Consider the following 25,208-nt stretch of genomic DNA (forward strand, 5'->3'; position numbering starts at 1 on the left):
TTTCCCTCAGTGCAGATGTACATGAATAGAGGGTCATTCCATACTTTCACCGAAATTCAACTTAACTGCTTAAAATATGTGGTAGTTACAGTAGAAAAAGTGCATTTACTCTCTTTCAAGTACAGGAATGTGCTAATTTATTTTCAGGATGACTGGAACTACTTCCCTAAGTTAGGGATTTAGAACAGAAATATGAAATAGTTTGTTAGATTAAAAAATTGTTGGGTTGCATGCATGTATTCTGAGTTCAAAATTGGCTTCCAAATACTGTAAGTCATGTACTCTTGTACTTTTTAAAGAAGGCTACTAAGTACCAACCAAATATTACATCAAGCAGTCCCAAACTTTGATTCTTAGAATCTTTTTGCGCACTTAAAAATGATGAAGTCCCTAAAGAGATTTTGCTTACTGGATTATGTCTATCAATATTCAGTGGAAACTTAAAGAGAAAATTTAAAAATACAAAGATAAGGAAACACAACATTAGTGTTCAAAACAATGACCTCATCACATATCATATATTCTCTGACGAACTCCATGCTACATTTAAAAGTGAGAGTAAGAAAGAAAAATGCCATCCTCATGTTATTATGAGACTAAATTTCCCTTTCAAGTCCCTCTGAGGGAGTCTTAGGATTTCTAAGGGGTTCTAAGACCACACTTGTGATCCAGGTTATTTTAGCTGAGGAATGGGAAAAGTCAACAATATTAAGTAGAAGAACATTTGAAAGTATTTGGAAAAATTTAAAAGACAGTTAATTTTAGTCATATACTATTTTCTAGATATACATGTACAGGAAGGAATTGAAGCAAGAAGAAGTTGTAAGTACAAGAAGCATTTTTAAATTAAAATTTCACTTAACAATAGCCACTTAATCAGGAAATCTATTAAATTAATCAAATGACTTACCTTTAAAGTACCATTTTCAATATATAGTTGAGTGAAAAATGCATCCACTGAATCTGAGTCTTGCTTGATATAGAGAAGAAGTCCTGAGGACTTTGAGGTTTGAAATTCTAGGGAAATGTTGTTTTGCTGATTTAAAAACACATTCTGAAATTTTAAGTAGGAATCTCCATAATACCAAACACAACTGGAATCTGTGGAGTCAGAAAGAAAACACACTTTAAGTTGGAATCAAATTTTGAATCCTTGGATTTCACATGTGATTCTTTTTCTAGTATTTTAGTTTCAGCCACTTATTTCCTTTAGCTATCATAGCAATTAATATCATCATATGTCTGTATTTGAGGGTTAAATGACAGAAAACTCAGTGAAAGGAATGGTGCCTAAATGATTAATCTACAATTCTGCTTTTACCTAGATTTTAAGTTATAGTTTAGCAACAATTATCTACACATGCCTGTATTCATTTTTTACATAAGATGCTGGTACAAAATAATTATTTGTTGTATTACTTTGATTGTGGTAGCTTAAATGGCAATGCTAGAAATTACTGAAAAGAGGAATAGTTGCTCCTTTTGTGTTAATTCCATATGCCTGAGCCAATTAACATAAGACTTTCACTCTTGCCTTCTGATTAAATGACAATTAGCTAAAAATTTCAAGTAGACTTTTAGTACATTCTGAGCAAAATAGTCTGATAAACTAATGTCTTAGTTGTATAAATACATCATCAATAAAATCAGCTTCCTTTATTTTTGAAATTTATAATTATTTTATGCACATGTTATTTTACACTTTGAAAGGCAAAGGACCACAAAGAGGAAGCCACAGAGAAAGACCTTCCACCTTCTGAATCTCTCCAAGATGCTTATGATGGGCAGAGCTGGGCCAGGCTGAAGGCAGGAGGCTGGAACTCCATGTGACTCCCATGTAGACAGCAGAGACACAACGAACCTGAGCTATGACCTGCTGCTTCCCAGGAAACTGGTTCAGAATCAGAGCAGCAGGGACTCTGGAACAGGGACTGTGGTATACAACATGATGTTCTTATGTTGCAGTCAACAGCTATGAAGAACGACTCACACTTCAATGTATGTATTATTAGAAGTGATTATTTTTTTCCTTGAAAAACACTCAGCTGATTTTTAATGATATGCCTGAAATAAATGATAGAAAACCTTCTTTCATGTGCTTTCTTCTATTGCTCCTTCTGTGTCCCACATATTTTCACACAAACTTTTCTCTGTGCTTTGAAATTTCTCAATCATTTGTCCTCTCACAATTAGAAGATACTGTTTATGAAGCCACTGTAGATAAATTAAATATCTTATGTTTAATTTTTTTTAATGAACAAAAGCATATTACTGAGTCTGTGGCTAACTACAGTGTCTGTCCAAACACACGATTAACATTTGCTTCAAGAATTTGTGAGCTTTTCTAAGTGTCTTCGTTAAAGCCACCTGTGACTCAAAGTAATCTAACCATCACTAGTTAGCATGACTACAGGTATAAATTGATTGGAACACACAAGCATGATTTCTAGGTTAAGCAAGCTTCATTTGCATTAATAAGACACTGGAATCTTTTAATACAATACTTCCCTCTTTCAGATATTAACCAGAGCAATGTTGTATAGTTACTCAGGTGATAAGGCTATAATCTTATATCTTCCTTGTGATAAAGCCATCACACACTTTTACAAGGAACTGGGCTAATGTCTGAGATACTTTGCTATCTCACAGGTATCTAGTTTTAGCACTCAACACATCAGTTCCAACTCCTCTGCAGCCCTGTTGAAAGCGCCAAGCCACACCCTCTAGGCAGGGTGGTAGTTTTAGGAACTCAAAAGTCTGTTACAGTCCTCATCTCTCAGTAAATTAAATTTTCCCTTTCATTTACCCTGAAATTTTGCCCTTGTGATTTTGACTCATATCAAGGACAGGGAGAAAACTTTCTCTAACATGTTAGCTTACTGTCCATCACAAAGTATCATTCTTTTTTTAAACTTTGCTGGAAAACTTTAACAGTTTGTAATCTATGTGAAGTATTTTTCCTGTTTGAAAATTGCAATGAAACTTCAAAACTATTTCTGTCCAATCTTTAAACCTGTGAACTTTAAAGAGATACTCAGCTAAGCCTCAAAGAATTTTTTTTAAACTTTAACTAGAATTAAGAACGTTCAGAATATTTCCAGGAAAAAGTTACGTTTTGTAGACATAAATGCAAACACTTAGGTATATTTCAATCAAGGAATTCATCAGTTCCACTTTGATGTGATTTTCAAATTATGTGGCTAACATATTTTCTGCATACAATCTCAATGGTGACATTGAAAGCATAAGAGTGAACTATGTCACACTTGAGGCAGTTTTGAAAGATTTAAGACCTATATTTCAGTGACTTGAATACTGAAGTAAGCATTTGATCCAAAGGTAACATTATGCATAAACCTATTTTAAGGCTGATATAAGAAGAAAATATCCAATATTGGTAAAATTAAAAAAATAAACTACAGCCTATTCTTAAACTGTTTAGGAAAACACATACTGTCTCATGCCTAATTCACAGTCTCTTTAATATAGTGTATGTATCTTTAAAGATGAATCTCTCAAGAAAATAAGTGGTTTTGTCATCAACCAGCTAGTCTTCCGCACAGCTTTCACACATGCTCTTATATATACATATATATATATTTTTTTTTTACAATCTTTACATAATTAGGGTAAAAAGGTTCAAGCGCTACAGAAAAATGGATAGGACAATTAGTTCCATATTGTTTCCTTCATGTATCTGAGGTAAAAGGGGATTTTAAGGGAGAAGCCCCACAAAGTCTCCCACCCACCCCAGGACCCTGTTGTGGGGTATGCTCCAAGAGTCTTGCTCAAGTGGTTTTGATAGTTCAACAGTAATGAATTGCTGCCATTCTCGCCACTCCAAGCACGATGAGGTCATTGAAGAATCCACTGATTGACATAGTCCATCATAGAGTCTCCATTTGCCCAGTATTTCACTGCCAACATATAGCTGAGGTGGTTGACTTGTCCTGTCCTGTCTTTTAGTGCTTAGAGTTCTGCGTCCTGCAGTTTGATTGGGGGGATCCCCAAAGAAATTGTCTGAGGTGTTCCTAGACCAGATTCTTGTATGTACTAGCAAGCACAGGGCCTGGCACAGTCCGTCGACCCAATCAGCTGGTGGTTTCAATTGCTAGGTTCGTTCTGTTTCCAGCCCTGTCTTCATTGGAACCAATGGGTGCCACAGTCCAGCCTGGTTCTGCCCAGCATATACTCAGTCCTCACACAAACCAGTGACAGCTGCAGCCTAGTCGGAGCGACCCACAATAACCCCACCAGACCTGCCCCCTGCCCTAGTCTGCCAATATGTGCAGCGGACTAGTACAGTCTGTCCCACATCCCATTCGGCTCTCATACATGCCAATGGGTATTAAAGCCTAGTGCCATCTAACCAGCTCAACAATCCAGCCCTCATGGATGTTGTTGGGTGTCTGTCTAGCCACCCCTGCCCATGTCCTAGTTTTTGTGCCCTTCCGTGGAAGTGGTAACCCAATTTGGAGGAGCCCACTATTTTCCTCCCAGGCCACTCCCACTCCTGGATTATGCACTCTCCAGGTGGTTCTGTGGTTTAACTTGCCAGAATTAGCACCCAGTGCCAGTTCCTGTCAGCTGATGCTGTGGCTAAGCCCAAACAACCCTCACCCCCTCTAATTGTAGATTCCACCAGTAGGATCAATCAGCCCAGCCTGGCTTTTCCCTGATCTAGTCCACATGAGGCACACAGGGGTTGTAGCCCTGCCAAGTCTGGTCTGTCCCCACCCCAGCTCACTCTCTCCAGCACACATGCTCTCTTAGGCTTAGTGAAAGTATTCTGTAATTGTACCTCAAGTAACTAGTACAGTGTCTGATTTGGGTAAGCATATGATATACTTTTATCTCATGAAATATATGATTTCTATTGCTTACATGTATTTGAGAAAGTATATTGTTATGTTTACTTTTTAGAAAACCTCAGTTTGCATTGTGTAGTCAGTCATTTGTTGCATGTCCTACTCAAATGCATAAATGTAAATTTTATGAATCTCTTAGAAAAAAGTTCAAATCAAATGACAACAGTGGTGGTAATAGCACAGAGCGGTTTTGTGAAGTGAAGCTAATTATAGGTAGCATTCCTAATAATGATGGCTAAAATACAATTCCAGATATGTTTATGTAGAATTAAATAAAATTTTACGCCTTCACTTTTACCTCACCAAATAGAATTTTCATTTGATTTTTCCCATATTATCTTTTAATTATTTATTGATTTGCTTATTTGAAAGGTAGTATGAAAGATAAAGACAGAGGGTATCTCCCATGAGATGACTTACACCTAAAGTGGCTGTAAAGACTGGGGAAGGGCCAGCCCGGAGCCAGGAGCCAGCCACTCCATGTGGATTTCCATGCGGTTGGCAAGAACTCAAGTACTTAACACTATTATCTGCTTACCAGCTTGTTAACAAGGTGCTGGATGGAACGTGAATTATCTAGGACTCATTCCACACTCCTGTATGGTTTGTGGGAGTCACAAGCAGTGGATTAACCCATTTAGCTACAGCACCAACTCATGCCTTCACATGATGAATAGTTACTTTGCATGTGGTAGAACCAATAATTGGGAGCCTAATCCTAAGTAGCATCAGCAATAATTAAATATAATAGCTTCACTAAAAGAAAGTGCAAGAATAGGATGGACTTGCCAACAAATGCATGCTTATGTAAAAGCTCAATAAAATTCTCTTAAAAAAAAAACCTTGATTGTCTTTATCCCCACACTCTCTTTTTCACAGAGTGAGGCACTAATGATGCTAGCTTTTCTCCAGTATTGTGCCTAATGGTGGTGAACTGACTGCAATTTCAATTACATCTAGCTACACTGTTTCTCATTGTCATGATAAAGGAAGAACATCTCATTTGTAGAGTGAACATTTCCCAGAAGTTATCTGGCTAGAAATGAGCTTAGTAAGACCCATGCAGATAGGTAACAGTGTAATAAGTTGGTATTTTTTGGGAAGAGTGCATCAACATGCACTTCCAGTATTCTATCAGTTTCTATTTCTTGGCTACTACCTGACCGTCATATTCTGAGAGTAAAATTTGGGTTGTGTGAAAGCTGGAGACCATAACTTTGTGTGTTTGAATCCATCTGGTTCACTCTGCAAATGGCTGCAACTGCTAGAGCAGAACTGGTATAAAGCCAGGAGCCAGAAGTGTCTTCCAGGTCTCCCATGTGAGTGTAGTGTCCCAAGGCACTGGGCCATCCTCTGATGCTTTCCCAGGCTACAAGCAGGGAGCTGGATAGGAAGTGGAACAAAAATGGACAGATGAACTGGCACCCATATGGGATCCTAGCCCACAGAGAAGAGGTTACCCAGTTGAGCCAATAGGCTGCCGAAGAGTAAGATTTAAAGAAAACAGATGATTGCAGGGGCCAGCGTGATGGTTCAATTGGCTAATTTTCTAGTCTTTCAGCACCAGGATCCTTTATGGGCACCAATTCATGAACCAACTGCTACACTTCCCACCCCGCTCACTGCTTATGGCCTGGAAGAGCAGTGGAGGATGGTCAGAGGCCTTGGACCCTTGTACCTTTGTCAAACATATAGAATAAACTCCTGGTTCTTGGTTTAGGATTAGCTTACCCCACTTAGGTAGTGGACCAGTGGAAGGAAGATCTTTCTGTCTGGCTCTCCTCTCTGTAGATCTGTCTTTCCAGTAAAAATAACTAAATCTTAAAAAAAATAACAATAAAAATGAAAAAGAACAAAACTGAAGATTGTGGGCAAAAGTCAGGTAGAACTAATCAAGTAGTAGAATATATTTTGTTTCTGAAAACAATCAAAAATCTTTTTGAAAACAAGTACAGCAGCTATGATCATAGCATTTTTCTTTCACCAGCAAACATCAATAGATTATATAGAAAAAAAGTTAATAGCAAGCAATAAAAAAGTAACTTTACAAAATAAAACAAATTATGCATCTCTCCAGTTTTCCATGACAGAATAATTCCATATTTTCACTCTATTTAGACTCATCTGAATGCTCCCTTTCACCTTTCGCTTTTTAATGTAGAGTACCAATTATTCTCGGGCAACAGAGCAATCACTCTTCCTTTATTTATCTGCATTACCAATTCTGATATGCAGCATCCTTCAATGTGCAGAAGCTGTTTCTGGAATTATTATCCTATTTCATTGGACGGATTGTCAACCCCAATCCAATCAAGCATTGAGTTAATTTGTTCTCTGACAAATCTTACATTGCATAGTGTAATTTCTGCATATTGTTCTCCATTCTCATGATTATATTGCATTTTTGTCATCTTGTTTGCTTTTAATAACAGTACAAGTATTCACATATACAAACATTCTATCACAGTGTATAAAACTTAACTAGATATGGGCTTGAAATAAAGTGATTTCACTAAAAACACACCAATTGATATGATATCGACACTATGTTTATATAAAAGTCCTTATACGGAGTGTATATTTCCACTTTACTGGGACTTCTTATTTTTTTTCAGTTGTCCTCTTTTTTAAAAAATTTATTATTATCATTTTATGATACATTTCCATAGGCTCCTGGGATTTCCCTTATTCCCTGCCCAACTCCCACCCCTCACCTAGTTCCTCTATATCATTACTATAGTTCTTCATACACAGTCATATGACCATCATTGTGGGCATGGACAATGGCAGAGTCCAGCATCCTATTGTTAATATATAGTAAACAGTTCCATTTTAAATCCATCTTTGGAAGAAGAGATGCACACTATATTGTATCCTCACATCTGGATATGTTTGTCTCCATTTCACAGTTACTACATATCCCCTTAAATGAAAAGTCAAAATACATAATCAACAATAGGAAGAAAACTAGAAGTTTACAATGACATGAATTTAAATAACATGTTACTAGATATGACAGTCTCCATTACACAGCTATTATACATTCCCTTAAATGAAAAGCCACAAAACAAGAATTCTCTGAGTTCAGTGGATTGCACTGGTCCCACAGGAAAGTAATACTGACTGTGGCATCATATGGGTCAAATAGATCTGTGTGGTACACAGACTTAACATCCAACAGGTTCTGGCAAGATCAGCACCACCAACAACCTAGCTATATAGGGCACCTGGTGTCTCCCTAATCCTGGGATCTGATCCAACTGAAGGCGGAAGAAAGGATGCAGAGACAACTGTGTAACCTCAGCATGATAACACAGGAGGTGGGGAGTGATGAGCCAGGAGCTGGGGTTATGGAGACCATGGTGGAAATCTAACATAAGAATCCAGACCTGGAACTCGGTGGAGGGAGTGGCACAATTGGCTACAAACAAAGAGCTGTGTACCAACAGCAATAAGTAAAATCAAACTGTAGGCCTGTGGGTGACACAGCTTAGAAACCCGCCCCAAGGAGAAGAATCTGATAACTGGAAGTACAATGACCAAGAGCAAAAGAAGATACAAAAAGCAAAATGAATATTACTGAAGACTCCCCTGCAAAGGAGGAAAACCCTATGCCAACCTAAGAGCTAACTGAGGAAGACATCGAGAAAATGGGGGACACAGAATTCAGAAAACTCATTAGAGATATGGGAGTCCCAGAAGGTGCAAAAAGAGAAACTGGTTTTACAGATATATTTAATAAAATAGTATGGAAAATTTCCTTAATCTAGAGAAAGAATTGGGAAACAACATCCTGGAGAACTCCCAACAAGCTTGATCGAAAGCGAACTTCACCATGACACATGATCATCAAGCTCTCTTCAATCGAACATAAGGAAAAGATCCTTAAATGTGCATGTGAAACATCAACAGACATATAAAAGAATGCCAATTTTTAAATTTTTTAAAAGATTTATTTATTTTTATTGGAAACACAGATATACAGAGAGGAGGAGAGACGGAGAGAAAAATCTTCCATCGGTTGGTTCATTCCCCAAGTGGCACAAAGGCCAGAACTCAGCCAACCCAAAGCCAGGAGCTTCCTTCAGGTCTCTCATGTGTGTAGCATCCCAAAGGCTGTGCCATCCTCGACTGACTGCTTTCCCAGGGCACATGCTGGGAGCTGGAAGGGAAGTGGAGAAGCTGGGATATGAACTGTCACCCTTATGGGAGTATGGCAGGTGCAAGGCAAGGACTTTATCCACTAGACTATCATGCTGGACCTCATTGAAGTTTCTAGAACATTTTACTTTTTTAAAAAAAAATTCTTTAAAGCCAAGATTTACACACCACACACACACATACATTGGGGCATGTCTTCTATCTCCTGGTTTATTTTCTGAATGGCATCCAGAGCTGGGCCGGTCCAAAGCCAGAATCCCGAAACTTCCTTTGGGTCTCCCGTGTGGATGCCTTGGGACATTATATGCTGCATTCCCAATCATATTTGCAGGAAACTGGATCAGAAACAGTGCAATTGGTGGTTTAACTGATATCATACTGGATTTTAGCATTGTAGGCATCAACATTATCTGGCAGACCAGTGCTGGTATACCCTCCCCCCGACCCTGTCGAAGAGCACTGAATTTGTCACCTCTACCATATATTTCAAAATTACTAAGTTACTTTCTAGTATGTTTTATTCAAACAGCAAAAGAAGCTAAACAAAGTTAAACAGTAAAAAGAAGTTAAGCAGAGTTAAATAGTAATAAATATAGAAAAGTGGGTTAAAAGGATCACAATACAGCATCTAAGTGAGAGGAAACACTACTACATGCGCCAGCTCCTGATGAATCCAGAGCACAGTTAATTTGGGAGTTCATAAATCTGTGGTTTTTATCAACAGAAGAACCATCTGTGATGAGAAGCTCTAAGCAGGTATGGACAATACAATCCATACCTATTCCCAACAACTACAAGATAATTAAGATTACCTTTCTTCACTGATGTAGTTCAACAAGTGTGTTTATTGAAGCCTCAGCTAATGCTGCCAACAAATTTCTCTAGCCAGCCTTGGCTGAGCCTTCTAGCAGAATGGGTTGTTCACTTCAGTAGATCACAAAAGCTTCTGTGCAACTGTAACTTAGTTGCAGCATAGTGCATAATCAATAACATTATTTCTACTTGTACCCTAATGTTAACTGCAGCTCAATTCAGAATAGCTAAGATATGGAATCGACCCAGGTGTCCATCAACTGATGAGTAATTAAAGAAAATATGGTATGCATACACTATGGAATACTACTCAGTCATTCAAAAGAAAGAAACTGTCATTTGCACCATCATGAGCACAATTGAAAACTATTGTGCTTGTGAAATAAACTTTTTCACAAATAAATATGCTTCTGCTGTTAGGTGGCAGTTAATATAGAATACAAAAAATGTTTAGGAATGAATTGAACATCTTATGATTACATTTTAATTTTAGCCCTCATTTACATTCCTGTGGAATTTTGGTCTTCCTACTTCTTACTTGAATATTATTGTTAGTGGTTAATTAAGCTTTTGAATATAGAATAGATTGAAATTATGAGAGAAGACAGAACAGGTCAATCAACCATCTCAGCTATATGTTGGCAGCGAAATGCAGGGCAAACAGAGACTCTATGATGGACTATGTCAATTAGTGGATTCTTCAAAGACCTCATACTGCTTGGAGTGGCAAGATTGGCAGCAATTTCTAACTGGTGAACTATCAAAACCACTTGAGCAAGAACCTCGGAGCATACCCTACATGTGGGGCCTGGGGAGGGTGGGAAATTGGGTGGGCCTTCTCCCTTAATACCCGCTTTAAACATGAAGGAAACAATATGGAAAAAAACAAGAAATTATGTCTGTGCAAAAATATTGAAGACAGGGGAGACTAAAGAAGCAAGGAGACAGGGAATTGTGGCTGACTTCATGTGACTGTAGACTGCATAAAATCTGTTCTCTATTTTAATAATTTTTTAAAAGTTATTTATTTGGAGTCTTTTTTTCCTTCCTGTATCTGGGGGAAGGGGAGAGATAAGGGAAGCCACACCCAGCCTTTTAAGTGTCTCCTTACCCTGGGATGGAAGACAGCCACTACATACCACCCCAGGGTCCCCAATGTGGTGCTTGCTCTGAGGGGCCTGCTAAAGAGGTTTTGATAGCCCAAAAGTTCTGAATTGCTGCCAATCTCAGCACTCCAAGCATGATGAAATCTCTCCAGAATCTACTGGATGACATAGTCCACCTTAGAGTCTCCAGTTGCCCAGATATTCATTGCCAACACTTGGGTGGGGTAGTTGATCATTTTTTTTCTGTCCTCTGTCATGGTATCAAGTGTCCTCTGCAGGTTTCAATGGACTGCCATATCCTCAATTTGCACCTGAATATGCTATCCACTGCTCCATCTAAGCCACTGAGGAGGCCTAGCTCTTACACATATACTCCACAGTCAGACCATAGAACCTGCAATTCTCTCCATGGTTGGGGTTCTCAGTGCAGTGGTTCATCTGAGGTGATCCCAGGTCTTATTCTTGTGTGTGCTTGCCAATACAGGGTCTAGCACAGTCTGTCACCCCAATCAGCTTATGTACATGCTGGTGGTTACAAGTGGTGGGTCAGTTCTAATTCCAGCCTTGTCATTCACACAAACCACTGGGTGTGGCAGCCCAGCCTGATACCACCCACCACACACTCGACCCTCAAACTAACCAATCGGAGCTACAGTCTTAGTTGGAGCAATCCACAATAACCCCACCTGGCCCAACCCCTGCCCTTGTTCCTATGTGTGCCAGTATGTGCAGCCGATTGGTCCAGTCTGTTCCACATCCTATTTAGCTCCCATCCATGTTAATGGGCACTGAAGCCTTGTTCAATTCAACCAGCCCCACTATCCAGCCAATATCCAGGCCGGTGGGTGCCATTCTGTCTAGCCATGCCTGCCCCAGTCCTGGTTCTCATACTCACCAGTCAGAGTCTCATAAGCCAGAGTAGGTGTGGGTTGGCTGGGCTGGCAAGAGGGGCAAATTCTGTCAAGTTAAACTGCAGAACAAGATCTGAGAGTGGGCTCAGTATTGAAACAGTGGGCACCTCCCTCTTGGGTTACTACTCTGACTGGTGAGCATGAGAACGAGGACTGGGGCAGGCATGTAATAGCATTGTAATTCTTAAAAATATTCATTGGTTAAGAGGTTCAACAGGGGGGCCTAGTGTGATGGCTGAATTGGCTAATTCTCCAAAAGGCAAAAGCATCAGGATCCCATATAGGTGCTGATTTGTGTCCTGGCTGCTCCAGTTCTCATCTAGCTCTCCACTTAGAGTATAGGAAAGCAGTGGAGCATATCCCAAAGACTTGGGATATCACATTTATGTGGCAGACCTAGAAGAAGCTCCTGGCTGCTAGTTCCTGGTTTCAGGTCAGCTCAGCTCTGGCCATTATGGCCATTTGGGGAATGAACAAGTGAAATTCAGAAGACATTTCATCTCTCAATAAATCTGCCCTTCCAATAAAAATAAATCTTTAAGAAAAGAGGTTCAACATGGATTCTCATATTGAATTTCCCTTTTAGACTTATAAAGTGTCCCACTTATAAATGCAGTACACAATGTTTTACAAGTTAGTTTTGAGTATTGCTTTTTTCATAGATTGATGTATAATTCGTAAAATCTTAGCAAGCTTTACTACATTTAATCACTAAATGACATTTTGAAATTAAGTTATAACTAATCTTTTAATGACCTATATGATAGTTCCTAAAAATCTATACACTAAAACATCATTTCATGTGGAAACTATATTTCCATAGTGAAATGAGACCCCAGAGGAGCATCTTCACTGCCGCCTTAAATCTTTCTTTGCCATGGTCAATGCTTTTAAACAAAAAATAAAACTAACGATGAAAATAAATTTTCTCTTGTTTCACCAATTTCCTGAATGACTTTCATTCAAATTTGGAAAATATCTATTGTTTTAGTTCTAAATCCCTTTGCTTAGTTTTTTCTTATAACTTTGACAGATTTCATTTCATATTTAGAAAAAAAGTGATAATAAATGTAAAATAATTATGCTGAAAATGAGTAACTTTACACGTCCTGTCAATGTATAATTTAACAATCTCTATGTTTTATGTGATAAAAATAAGGATGAAACTAAGCAGACAGACCACACCACACATTCTTCAGATATCAACAGATTTAGATTAAACTTGTTCTTCAGAATACAGTTATAAATAAAGCACCAATACAATCAAATTGTTTATTGCAAATTTGTGGTTAAGTGTCTAGTCAAATGAAAGGTAAGTCAAGTATGTCTCAACAACTTATAATAAAAAACACTTAAGCCTCCTTAATTTTCCAGATGTTGCTAATTTTTCAGCAGTGTTTCAAAAACTAAATCTTTTCCTTATATATAACAAACTAAAGTTAATTCTTTGCTCCTATATAAGAGCAATATAGGATAAAATCATAAAATTTATATTTGAAGATATATTTTATTATATAATTTATATCACTTGAAATATACAAATGTAACACAAAATAATATACAATGTCCCTCTCAAGTTGTCTTACCAATTATTAGTTTTAATTCTTACTTTCAATTCTCAGACTTTCTGATAAATGAGAAAAGAGGTGCGAATAGTAATTCCCTGTATCTCACCTGTTCCTAGCAATCAGCTTTTAATTAAACATAATTTGCAATACCTCACCAGATCTTTCAACATTTTTAGAGTTCCAAGAGTTATTTTTGCTTTCAGCTCACAATCACAAAGAGTACCAAGAAATATACATTGATACTGACCACCAAGCATTTAATATACCTTTACTGAACATGAATGTTCATCTTTAAAATAATTTCAGGTATTCACCACATGCATGTCATGTGTACAAACTGATTTGAATTATAAGGCCTTTTTCAAGTTAGTTGGATTATATGGATGATTATATATTATGGAGAAAAGAAAGAATTCTTATTTTTCATTTTGAAAGTGTAGGAAGCAAAGGTTACAAGAAAATGAAGTGTTGTTCCCATCATGGAGCTGAATAGTCAGGAAGGCCAGATTAGGAAAGAGTGTTATTGCCACATGGTGACAGCTCTGGAGGTGGCATGAGTCACACCTGAAAATTTGAGCATACTCAAGAGTTTGTTTCTCTTAGATAAGTTTTGAAAATATTCTTTTTTATAGTCTGATGACTATTTATATTCCAGTGGTGTAACAGAAACACTCACTTCTCTATTGAAATATAACATCAAAAATAGTTAATTCTAATGGGAATATAGGATCTAGAATTAGAAGATCTAACTTAAATCGGAATTATTTCAGAGTTGTGTAACAAATGATAGTATTTGACAATGTCCCATCTGTCATATTTTTAATATGAAAGTCTTTGGAAAATTTTAGCGTTATATCAGGGCATGCATCATAAAAAATAACTTATGAGAAACTTGCAGTGCTGTGTACAAGGGTCGAAGTGTCTTTTCCTTTATTAAACAAAAAAGTAAATTTGCATTATTTTCCAATGTCTATATTATACTTGTAAATGAATGAGCCTAGAATAAAGTGTTTTATAAGCAACTTTTTGTGGATAATCAGTAGTCATTACAGGATGTTAATTATTAGAAAAATTTCCAAATAGTAACAAGTACCTGACATTTCCATTTATCCTAGTTAAAAATATCTTGTAAAGAAGTGAGGCTTCTTGTCATCTGGATGTCCTTGTGTGTCTCAGTGGGCTCGCTGGGCTATGCAGGATAAGCTGACATAGTTAAAGGTTAAAAATTAGTCTGATTTCATCCAAGGACTTTTGGGTATGTCAGAATAGTTTGATGAAAAATGTATCAACCCTAAGACATCCAACTAGTGGAATTCGTACTCCATTTTCACTTGCACTTGCAGTTATCTAGTGTTGTCACTTCCTGAGGTGTCTGTAGATGCTGTGCTATAAATCACCATGCTCTTCTACTTTTCCTAGTGCCAATTTAGGTTTCTAAATTCTCAGTTCTGCTAAGTCTGTTATGACTTGTCACTCGGCTTTTTAGCCTTCAAAATGTTATGTCTCTTTTCTCCTCCATTATCGTGGGTTTTTTTTTTTTTTTTGTCCTAATGGACTTTTACCTTTGAAATATTTATTTATGAGATTTCAGAAAGAATTGCAAATAAAAATTATCTAATTCATCATTTTATGTGGGAAGTAGAAGTATCTCTGCATTATTGCATGATCTCTTTTACATACAGTAAATTCTCAATTTTAATCTTAAAATTTTACTTCCAACAGATATGGACCTCTGCCTTCCCCCTTTAGGCTTACATTACAGTTCATCTCTTTGCTATGCTGACATGTATGCTTTTCATTAGATTCCTGGCACTGAGAGGCTGCCTGCCTTGTAGGACAGAATTCTGCAACTTGACACATTTATTACATTCCATTTGCAATGACAAATATTTGCTAATTCTAGCAAGAAAGAGTTACAACTGAATAATCAAATTCTAATTAGAAAAGTCCTAGGGGAATGTAGGATTAGATAAGCCTAAATTGACACACATTGAGAAAAAAAATCCAAATATATTGCCTAAAATATTTTAATGGACATTTTAATCTTTTTCTTACAAGTCACAGCAAAAAATACATTCCTTTTATATGCATCATTTCCATCTTTCTCAGGATGAATGCAGTGTGTGTCTTTTTGTGTGTGTGTATGTGCATGTGTTCAGGAAATCTCAAACACTATGATTTATTTGTATACTCAGAAATTTGGCAGCATAAATCATAAAAATTAGGAGGAACATATTTTCAGAGCAAATTTTTAGAAATCACTAAAAAACCCTGAGGCAAAGTTTTTTCAAGTCAATGTCACAAAACACAAAATAAAGTTCTATAAATAAAAGCTACCAACAAGCTATCAAGTTCAGTTATTTTAAAAATGAGATAGTTATTATCCATTTAAAGCTTTCTAAAGCTATCTATGACCAACAAGTTATTAAATGAAATTTGTAGACATAAAAGGAAAGCAAGTGAAATATAAACTGAAGACACAACTAAAATACAATTTGATTGATTGAATTAGGTATCCAGAACATAATTGGGAGATAGTGTAAGAAAAGAATAAAAACAAGGAAAAAGCCAAGAAGCATATTTCATGAGGAGAATAAAAAAATCATGATATGTATGTAACTAGAGTTTAGAGGTAGCAAAAATAAAAATAGGAAGAAAAAGGAAGGGAATGAAGAATGAGAGGGAAAAAATTGTGAGGGTGGGACACACACCTTGGAATTATACCTTAGAATTATATCTAGCAAGTATTTGAAATATATTCTCATATTGATAAAATTTTTTATAACATTTACCTTAAAAGAATATAAAAAGCAGACAACTTACAATTTCAGAAAAAAAAATTAATCCAACAGAAAACTAGTCACAGGATCAAAAAAGTTAGCAAGGAATAGGCAGAAAGAAAAACTTAGAAATGTAGGACACCAATGAGATGATGTGATATTTCTAAATACATCTAAAATTGCAGTACAATTAAAAGTACTGCATTGAGTGTTAAAGTGTGAAGACAGAGAGGAAGTGTGATCTGCAGAAACATTCTAAAAAGCTACCTAATTGATGCATTTTTTAAAAAGGAATATATATATATATATATATATATACACACACACACGCACACACACATTTCACAATGATTAAAGTACAAAGAGATAGGAATAGCCAAAATCAGAAAGAAAACTATATGAAGGAGTGAGTTCTCCCTAAAGTTATTCAGAAAAGAACAAGGGGAGAATACTTAGAAAACTGGTGAAAATGTTGGCTAAGATATGCATGTACTGCATCAGTGTGTCCCAGTTGTTCAGTTCCAAACTCTGGTTCCTGTCCCGGCTACCCCCACTGCAGTTCCTGGGAGGCAGCAGAGATGGCTCAAATATTTGGACTGCTTACACCTTGTTGGAGACCTGGACAGTGATCTGGAATCCAGGACCTCTGGAGAATGACACAGATAAAAGTTGCAACTCTGCCATTCTGTCCCTTTACTCCTTATATTTTTCTGCTTCTGGAATAAGTGTTTTTATGAAGATACAAAGATAAAGAAAACATTAAGTATTGGTTCACTGTGTCTGAAAGCATCAAAGACAAGAATGCCACACAAGAGGGCAAGAAAATAGTAATTATTAACAACTTACACTGACATCTTTTATTTCTCTTGGACAATTTGAAATTATCCACCACTGAAAACTAAATGAAAGCATTAACTGTTTAAGGTTTAAAAAACTGAATGGAGAAAATAATATTCTAATTGTGTTTTGGGTAAAGAAAGCACATTTTTCAAAAGAGACAGAAAAGGAATGAATCATAAAGGAGAATGGATATGGTTGATAATATGAAACTGAAGAAGCTGTAAATGAGTGTACATCAATGAGATGGAAAAATAGGAATATTCAGTGCTCATCCTTCTGCAAAATGACATCAGTAATGTGAATAAATATCCCTGCATAAAAATGTCCTCTCAAAACCTAAGGTAACCAAGCAAAAGATGATAACACCTGAGCATAGCACAGGAAAAGAAAAAATTGGAGACGAAGGATGAATGAATTTGCATTTGCCTATCACTCCTACCCACGCCCCAGACAACACATGTAGCAGACAGACACCCTCTCACTGAGTGAAGAAGAAAGTGAGGACCTGATTTGCCTCAAACTTCAACACTGGTAACTTCAGTATAAACCTGTACTAGGGGTTTTTCCTCCCCTGCAGTCCCCCTTCTCATGCTGTGCAGAAGGTATCCATCTTTCATATCTTTAGTAGATCTTGCTTTGCACACAGAAATTAAACATTTAATTAATTAGCCTGTAGTAGACAACTGACATAAATGAAGAGAAAACTATTGCATGTTCTCCATTATATGTGGGAGCTAACACTTAATAAAGAGCAGAAAAAGAAATGCGTGTGTATATCAGTTGTCTTGCAAATATAATGCTTAGTCAAACTTGCTTTTTAGAAAATAGGTATTTTTATTTGAAAAACAGATTTTTAGGGAGAAGAATAGAGGCATATAGAGAAAGGTCTTTCATACAGGTCCACTCCCCAAATGGCTGCAATGGCCAGAGCTGAGCTGATTCAGTTATGATCCAGGAATTTCTGGATCTCCCAGGTGATTGCAGGGACCCAAAACTTGGGCCATCCTCTGCTATTTTCCCAGGCAACACGCAGGACACTGCATTAGAATTGGAGGATCTCAGACACAAACCGATTCCCATATGGGATGTTGGTGCTTGTAGATGAAGGATTAGCCTGTGGAGTCACAGTGCTGGTCCCTGTCAAACTTAGTTTTAAGGGGCCTGTGCTGGGGTATAGTGGATTAAGCTACAGAGCTAGTATTCCATAAGGGTGTAGTTCAAGGCCATATTGCTCTGCGTTCAGCTCCCAACTAATCTGTCTGGAGTAGTGGAAGATGGCCTTCTAGCGCATTTGTAGGAAGTTGAATCTGAGCATTGGTAGGACTCCCACACGCAATCAAAGGGTTCCAAGTGAGAGCTTCATCTGCTGTGCCACAGGCGCCAGATTTAATGAGTAGATTTTGATGAATTAATTTGAATTAAAATTATATTTAGTCTATAAGTTTACCAAAAGTAGTAGCTATTTTTAAAAATTTATTTATTTTTATTGGAAAGCCAGATTTACAGGAAAAGGAGAGACAGAGAAAGCTCTTCCATCTGCTGGTTCACTCCCAAATCACACCAATGGCCAGAGCTGAGCTAATTTGAAGCCAGGAGCCAGGACTTTCTTCTGGATCTCCCATGTGGCTGCAGGGTGCCAAGGCTTTGGGTATCAACTATTGCTTTCCAAGACCATAGCCAGGGAACTGATTGGGAAGTGGAGCAGCTTGGACACGAACTGGAGCCCATATGGGTTTATGGCAGACAAAAGGCAAGGATTTAGCCACTAGGCCATCATATCGGGCCGAAAAGTAACTATTTTTAAACTTTGATTTTCCTTCCCACTTATTTTGATAAATTAACAAGTTGACAGTAGTAACTAGTTAGCATTTATGTTGTGAATTTGTAGTTGCTAGGTAACTAACGATTTACAAGAAAACTGAAATTTCTAAACTAGAGAAATATGAAGCCTAAATTAAATAGAATGCCAAAAATATTTCCTTGCCTTAACTCTATATATATTTGGGAGAGTTATGGGTGGGAAATAAAGTCCAAGTTTTATCAATAATAATGGTTCTATGCTCTTGCTTAGGTTAAATAGAAAAAAGTAAGCATATAAAAATAATAGCTTACTGTAATCTGAACTATTTATCCAATGATATAGCCATAGGTAGTACTAGTAAGTAATTTAATGCAATTAACTAAACATGATTGCGATTGGCAGGTATATGTGACTCTGTTGTCAATGACTGTTTCTCAGCTGACACATTTAAACACTAGGGAATCCAAAATTCCAACATGACCTTTTTAGAATTGATGATCACAGTAAAATCATTGGAAATCCTATAGTCACTTACAAGTAAACATTAGGAAGTCACAATTATGTGGGTTACATTTTAGTAAAAATAAATAGAATAGGCCTGGTGTGGTGGCCTAGCTGCTAAAGTCTTCTTCTTGAACGCACCCCAGGATCCCATATGGGCACCAGTTCTAATGCCGGCAGCCCCACTTCCCATCGAGCTCCCTGCTTGTGGTCTGGGAAAGCAGTCGAGGATGGTCCAAAGCCTTGGGACTCTGCACCTGTGTGGGATACCTGGAAGAAGTTCCTGGTTTCCGGCTTCAGATCGGCACAGCACCAGCCATTGCGGTCACTAGGGGAATGAATCATCGGATGGAAGATCTTCCCTTCTGTCTCTTTGTCTCTCCTCCTCTCTGTACATCTGACTTTGTAATAAAAACTAAATAAAAAATAAAAAAATTAATAGAACTACATGCTTATCTTCACACCAAAACCAATATTTGATTTAGCTCTTGACAGATGTCAGAATTATATGAAATAATTACATAATCATTCCTTCATGGTACTGTTATAAAAAAGTTTATTCATTTGTTCAAAATATTTCATGACTAAGCACATTTATTTATTAAACTGCTTTAAAACCTTAACTGTTTCCATTAATTATAAATTACTGAGGCATTATATTTCCACTTTAGTCCATATACAGCCCTTCACTTGGAACCCCACTATCCCACTTCTAACTTTCCCTCTCTGAGACATTGCTCGTATGGTATCCTTATGTAGTTTGATTTTTTTCCTAGTGCATTCAATTATAATGAATTTAATTTTACATATTCCTAGGCTTTCTGATCTTTTTCTGTGATTTCTGCATTGGAATACATACTTTGTTTGACCAAGACCAGCTGAAATACTAAATTATGCTTTCCTATTGTAAAAACATGACATTGCACATTTAACACTGTAGAGGGGGGATCACTTCCCTACCTTAAAGCTGAGTAAGTAATGAAACATGCATTTCCTGCATACAGTCACTTAGACTCCACTTACATTTCTTTGCTGATATACACTGTTGCTAAGTCATAAAAGGGTCTGGTGAGATGGCTCATTTGGCTAATACTCTTCCATCAAGAGCCAGAATCTTACATGGGCATCAGTTTGTGCTGCAGCTGCTCTGTTTCCCATGCAGCTCCCTGCTGGTGGCCTGGAAAAGCAGCAGAGGATGGTCGAAGGCCTTGGGACCCTGCACCTATATAGGAGCTCCTGAAGAAGCTCCTGGCTCTTGCATTTACAGATTGGCTCAGCTCTAGCCATTGTGGCTGTTTGGGGAATGAAGCAGCAGATGTAAGATCTTTCTCTGTCTCCTCTCTGTAAGTATGCCTTTCCAATTAAAAAATATTCTTTTTTTAAAAATCACAGAATTGTTCAGTCAGTCCTATTGACACTCTGCATGTTTCAGTTAATTATAAATTTGCACAGTCCAGATGACAGGCACCAAATAACCTAACTGTTTCACTTCCTGCCATTAGAGTTAACGGTCATAATTACCAGTTTGATCAGAATGAGACTGATGAGGTAAACTGTCATGCATATATAGGCTTTTTTTTTTTTACAAATCTGCATTAGAAGTACACGCTCTTTGTTAAAAAGCAAGTGTGGTAAATATGCAAAAATACAAAAAGAGAAGAGTGGTTAAATAATCTGAGTTACGTAGGCATAATTTATTAATCATGAGATTTTGAGTAATGTTTTGAAACTTCAGGTTTCCTCATATATGTAGCATTTCCTCCAAGGCCTCCCTTCAGTCTCTGGCAGACTGTGATCTGTGTACAGCATGGACAGCACCAGGGTTGACAGTCAAACAGCTGCTCTCACTCACACTGGGCTGTTGCTTTTGGGTCTCTTGCCTTGGAGCACTGGGCAACAGAGAAAACAGGTGACCAAACAAGGGGGTACAAATACATGTTGCTTTTCTTTTACACTCTGATCAAGTTGGCAAAATGCCATCAAGCTTGAATCACCAAGGATGCTCTTGTGCATATAAAACCATTTGTTCTGAATGTCTCTATCTTGCCAAATTTTCTCCTGCAATACATATTGTCTAAGGCTAATGTTACAGTCCTCTTATATACCTTTTTCTGCTGCTTAATGTGCACCACAAATAGATCTACTCTGTAGGCTTCCCTGAATATTAAATGAGTAAAAACAGTAATCAAACAGTCCATGGCACATTATTAAAATCATTATTAAACAACTATTATGATGAATGGGTTCTAAAGCCACATTCCACCAATTATTAATGTCCCTTTATAACAACAAATCACTTAAAGCTCTAGGGATTTAATTTACTTTTCCTTAAAATAATAATAAAAGTTACTTAATTTGTAATAGTAAACATATTTGATGTTTTTAACTGAAAATCACTATGCCATTCAGCCCAGGAAATGTTCATGCATCAACATGAATACAGTTAATTCTTTCTCATTATCAGTTAGGCCCATTGTCCCAAGGTGTATAACTCTTCAACTTGCAGTTAACGATGTTTTTTACTCTAATTCATAGTAAATTAAATGCTTCTAGAATATGATGCCCCATATATATCTGCTGCATTAATATATGAATGAATAACACAGGGAAATGTAATAAGCTACTGCTTTTTCTAAAGCAAGTGCCTCGGATTCAAATTTGGAGTGCACAGCAGTTCATTTAAAGTGTTAAAGCAACATAATCTTCCCCAGAAGATATCAGTCATGCCCAAGGAGATGTGGTTAACCCATGCAAAAGATATGATTTTATTCAGGAAAACACTTCTAATAATTGAATAAATGTGCCATTTTGAATTTTTATGCATCTCCACTGGTCTTATCTCAGAAGGGTCAATTATGTTAGTTAAAATCTACATTCAGGGCCTGGCGTAATAGCATAGTGGTTAAGGTCCTTGCCTTGCATGTACTGGGATCCCATATGGACACCGGTTCTAATCCTGGCAGCTCCACTTCCTGTCCAGCTCCCTGCTTGTGGCCTGGGAAAGAGGTAAAGGATGGCCCAGAGCATTGGGATCCTGCACCTGCATAGGAGACCTGGAAAGAAGTTCCTGACTCCTGGTTTTGGATCAGCACAGCACCAGCTGTCACGGCCACTTGGGGAGTGAACCATCACTGAACAGAATATCTTCCTCTCTTTCTCTCCTCCTCTCTGTACATCTGCCTTTCCAATAAAAATAAATTAAAAAACAATCTGCATTCATCATTCTTGTCAACAGATACAAGCCAATGTCAGGATAAAATAATACATTTAGCTGCAAGGTATATAGATGGAACATAAGGGAAAACACATATATGTTCTTCTATAATGAATAGATTTTCAGATTTACTATTTAAAATTTAACCTCACGGGCCCGGCAGCATGGTCTTGTGGCTAAAGTCCTCCTCTTGAACATGCCCCGGCATCCCATATGGGTGCCAGTTTTAATCCTTGCAGGTCCACTTCCCACCCAGCTCCCTGCCTGGGAAAGCAAACGAGGATGGCCCAAAGCCTTGGGACTCTGCACCCACATGGGAGACCCGGAAGAGGTTCCTGGTTCCAGCTTCAGATAGGCACAGCATCAGCCGTTGCAGTCACTTGGGGAGTGAATCATTGGATGGAAGATCTTCCTCTCTGTCTCTCTTCTCTGTATATCTGACTTCGTAATAAAAATAAATAAATCTTAAAAAAAAATAAAAAAATAAAATTGTACCTCATGCCAAAATTTAGTGTTCCACTAAGTATCCAACTCAGGTTAAGCAAGTGACATTATTCAATTTCTCTTTGTTTTGAAATTGTTGAAGAAAGCTGTATTTCTATGAGATGTACGTTAAAACCACCAAGGAGTGAGTGTTTCAGTATGATAGAAGAAATGGAATCTTTTTCCAGGAATGAATATAGGAGTACTACTCCCTAACCCAACGAAAATGAAAACTCTCCTTTGACTGTAACTTTTGGTCTTTTCTTCAAGAGAGGGAAGAATAACTCACCCAACGGCTCGCAAGGTAAATAATAATATTTTAATAAAACCTGTAATGTCTGTACAGAAACTCTATCATCTCTCTTTAATGAATTCATTTATTTTTCAACTGAAAGGGAGTTTTCTCCTTCTCTCATCTCCTACCAACTTCATGCTGTACTCGCATTCTTTTCCCAACAAGCAGTTTGCACCTTGTCAAAGGATATACTGAACACAGGGACACACTTCATATTTTACTTTTCTTTCCCATCACAAATTACATTATTTATTTTTAGAGTTTTAACATTACAAATTTTACAATAAGAATGAATATCTGAAATAATCATTTCAGACTCATGTTTTGGACTTTAGTAAATAGTCGGGAGGCAGACGCATGCTGACATCTGTTGCATGATATCTGATGGGAGATAAGTTATAAAATTAAACAGAATTTGCATGTGCTTCATGTATACCTTACATAGATCAACTGAAGATAATGTGATGATATATATTTTCTTTAATGAGCAGAAAGTTAAGATCAGTTCCTGGTTCATTGCAAAATTCAGAACGTATCCTCAAAATTCCTGTATGCTGTATCCCCCCTTGGTACATATCCATCCCAAATGGATCCACCTAAGCAGCTTACACTGACAAAATATTTAATTTTTTTGCATTAAGCAAACAATCTTGTAACAAATGCAAGCGGGGGTGCTACAGTCTGAGCCACTCATGCAGTCTACTGCTGATTTGCATTACTGTGATTCTTAACACAGAATTTATACAATACTGATAAGTAATATTTTTAAAAATTATTCACATGTAAGTAACAGCACAAAGAATGGCATGCCATTATTACACTGAAAAACCAAATTTGCTCAAGGTAACCAAGCAACATGGAAGCATCAGCAGATTATGTATGTAACAGCTGTTAAATAATAGTATCACAAATAACAGCAGGTTTTCAGTCTAGACCTACATTTTGGTTAAAAGATCAGTCGTGCCACGTTTTAATTTTCATCCTATTTTTGGATGAGAAGAAATACTGGAAGGGACCATGAAGGGAGTCCTCCAGGTATGAGGGAAATTCTGCTCATTGGCTTTTCTAAATGCTTTCTCTAGTCATTTTCCTCATTAGCATTTTAAATGACTTTAAAAGGAATTCTTCTCCATCTGAATCTAGAGGTTCAGACTGTATTTTTGAGTCCTATTTCAGGACTCAAAAATAATGCACCTCAGAAAAGTATAGCAAATGTAATTGAAAAGATGGAAATAAATCAGCAAGAAAATATTTTAGGCTATTTTTTAATTTAAACTTTTTTCTCTGTTAAACACTATAAAAGAAATTTGTTGCGATAACTGCCAATATTTAGAATACTGAATAATCTGTCAATTGCTTTTATTTTATGACAAGGTGACATATCAATAATATTTCTAATATTAACATTGTAGGTGGGTCTGTTTCAAACATAAACTGAAGTTAATTTTTCATGTAATTATTTAATCTCAACAATTACAAGAAGTGGGCACTGCTGCAATTCCAATTTAAGATGTGAAAACTCAGTTGGAGTGTATAAATGTCAATTATTCTGTTTTTATGTAAAGATATCAAATGGAATTCTTAATTTTTAAAATAATCTGTATAAATTTATAAGGAAAAATATCAAAGAAATGTTATAGAAATGTTAGATTTTTATGGCTTTAGAACAATGGAAGATTATATAATTTCTTCTATTTATAAATGATGTGATGGCAGCATACTTACAGGTAATATAATTATCAAGATAATGAAATCCCAAATACTTTAATGTAATGCATCATTTAATGAAATAATAATGTTTAATATTTTTCATAGGCCATTAAAGTAGCCAAAAATCATTATGATATATGTAGCAAAATCAAATCCT

General features: G+C 36.9%; 1 protein-coding gene across 1 annotated transcript in view; it reads right to left on the reverse strand.

The window, feature by feature from the left end:
* Positions 1-25,208, reverse strand: part of EYS (eyes shut homolog) — a 1,254,974-nt gene that overhangs the window by 563,167 nt on the left and 666,599 nt on the right. Inside the window, 1 exon segment of the mRNA XM_040983150.1 lies at positions 911-1,101. Coding sequence (XP_040839084.1) covers positions 911-1,101 — 191 coding nt within the window.

The sequence above is a fragment of the Ochotona curzoniae genome, unplaced genomic scaffold, assembly GCF_017591425.1.
Source record: "Ochotona curzoniae isolate NIBS_2020 unplaced genomic scaffold, NIBS_Ocur_1.0 contig_3819, whole genome shotgun sequence".
In the NCBI taxonomy this organism is placed as follows: Eukaryota; Metazoa; Chordata; class Mammalia; order Lagomorpha; family Ochotonidae; genus Ochotona; species Ochotona curzoniae.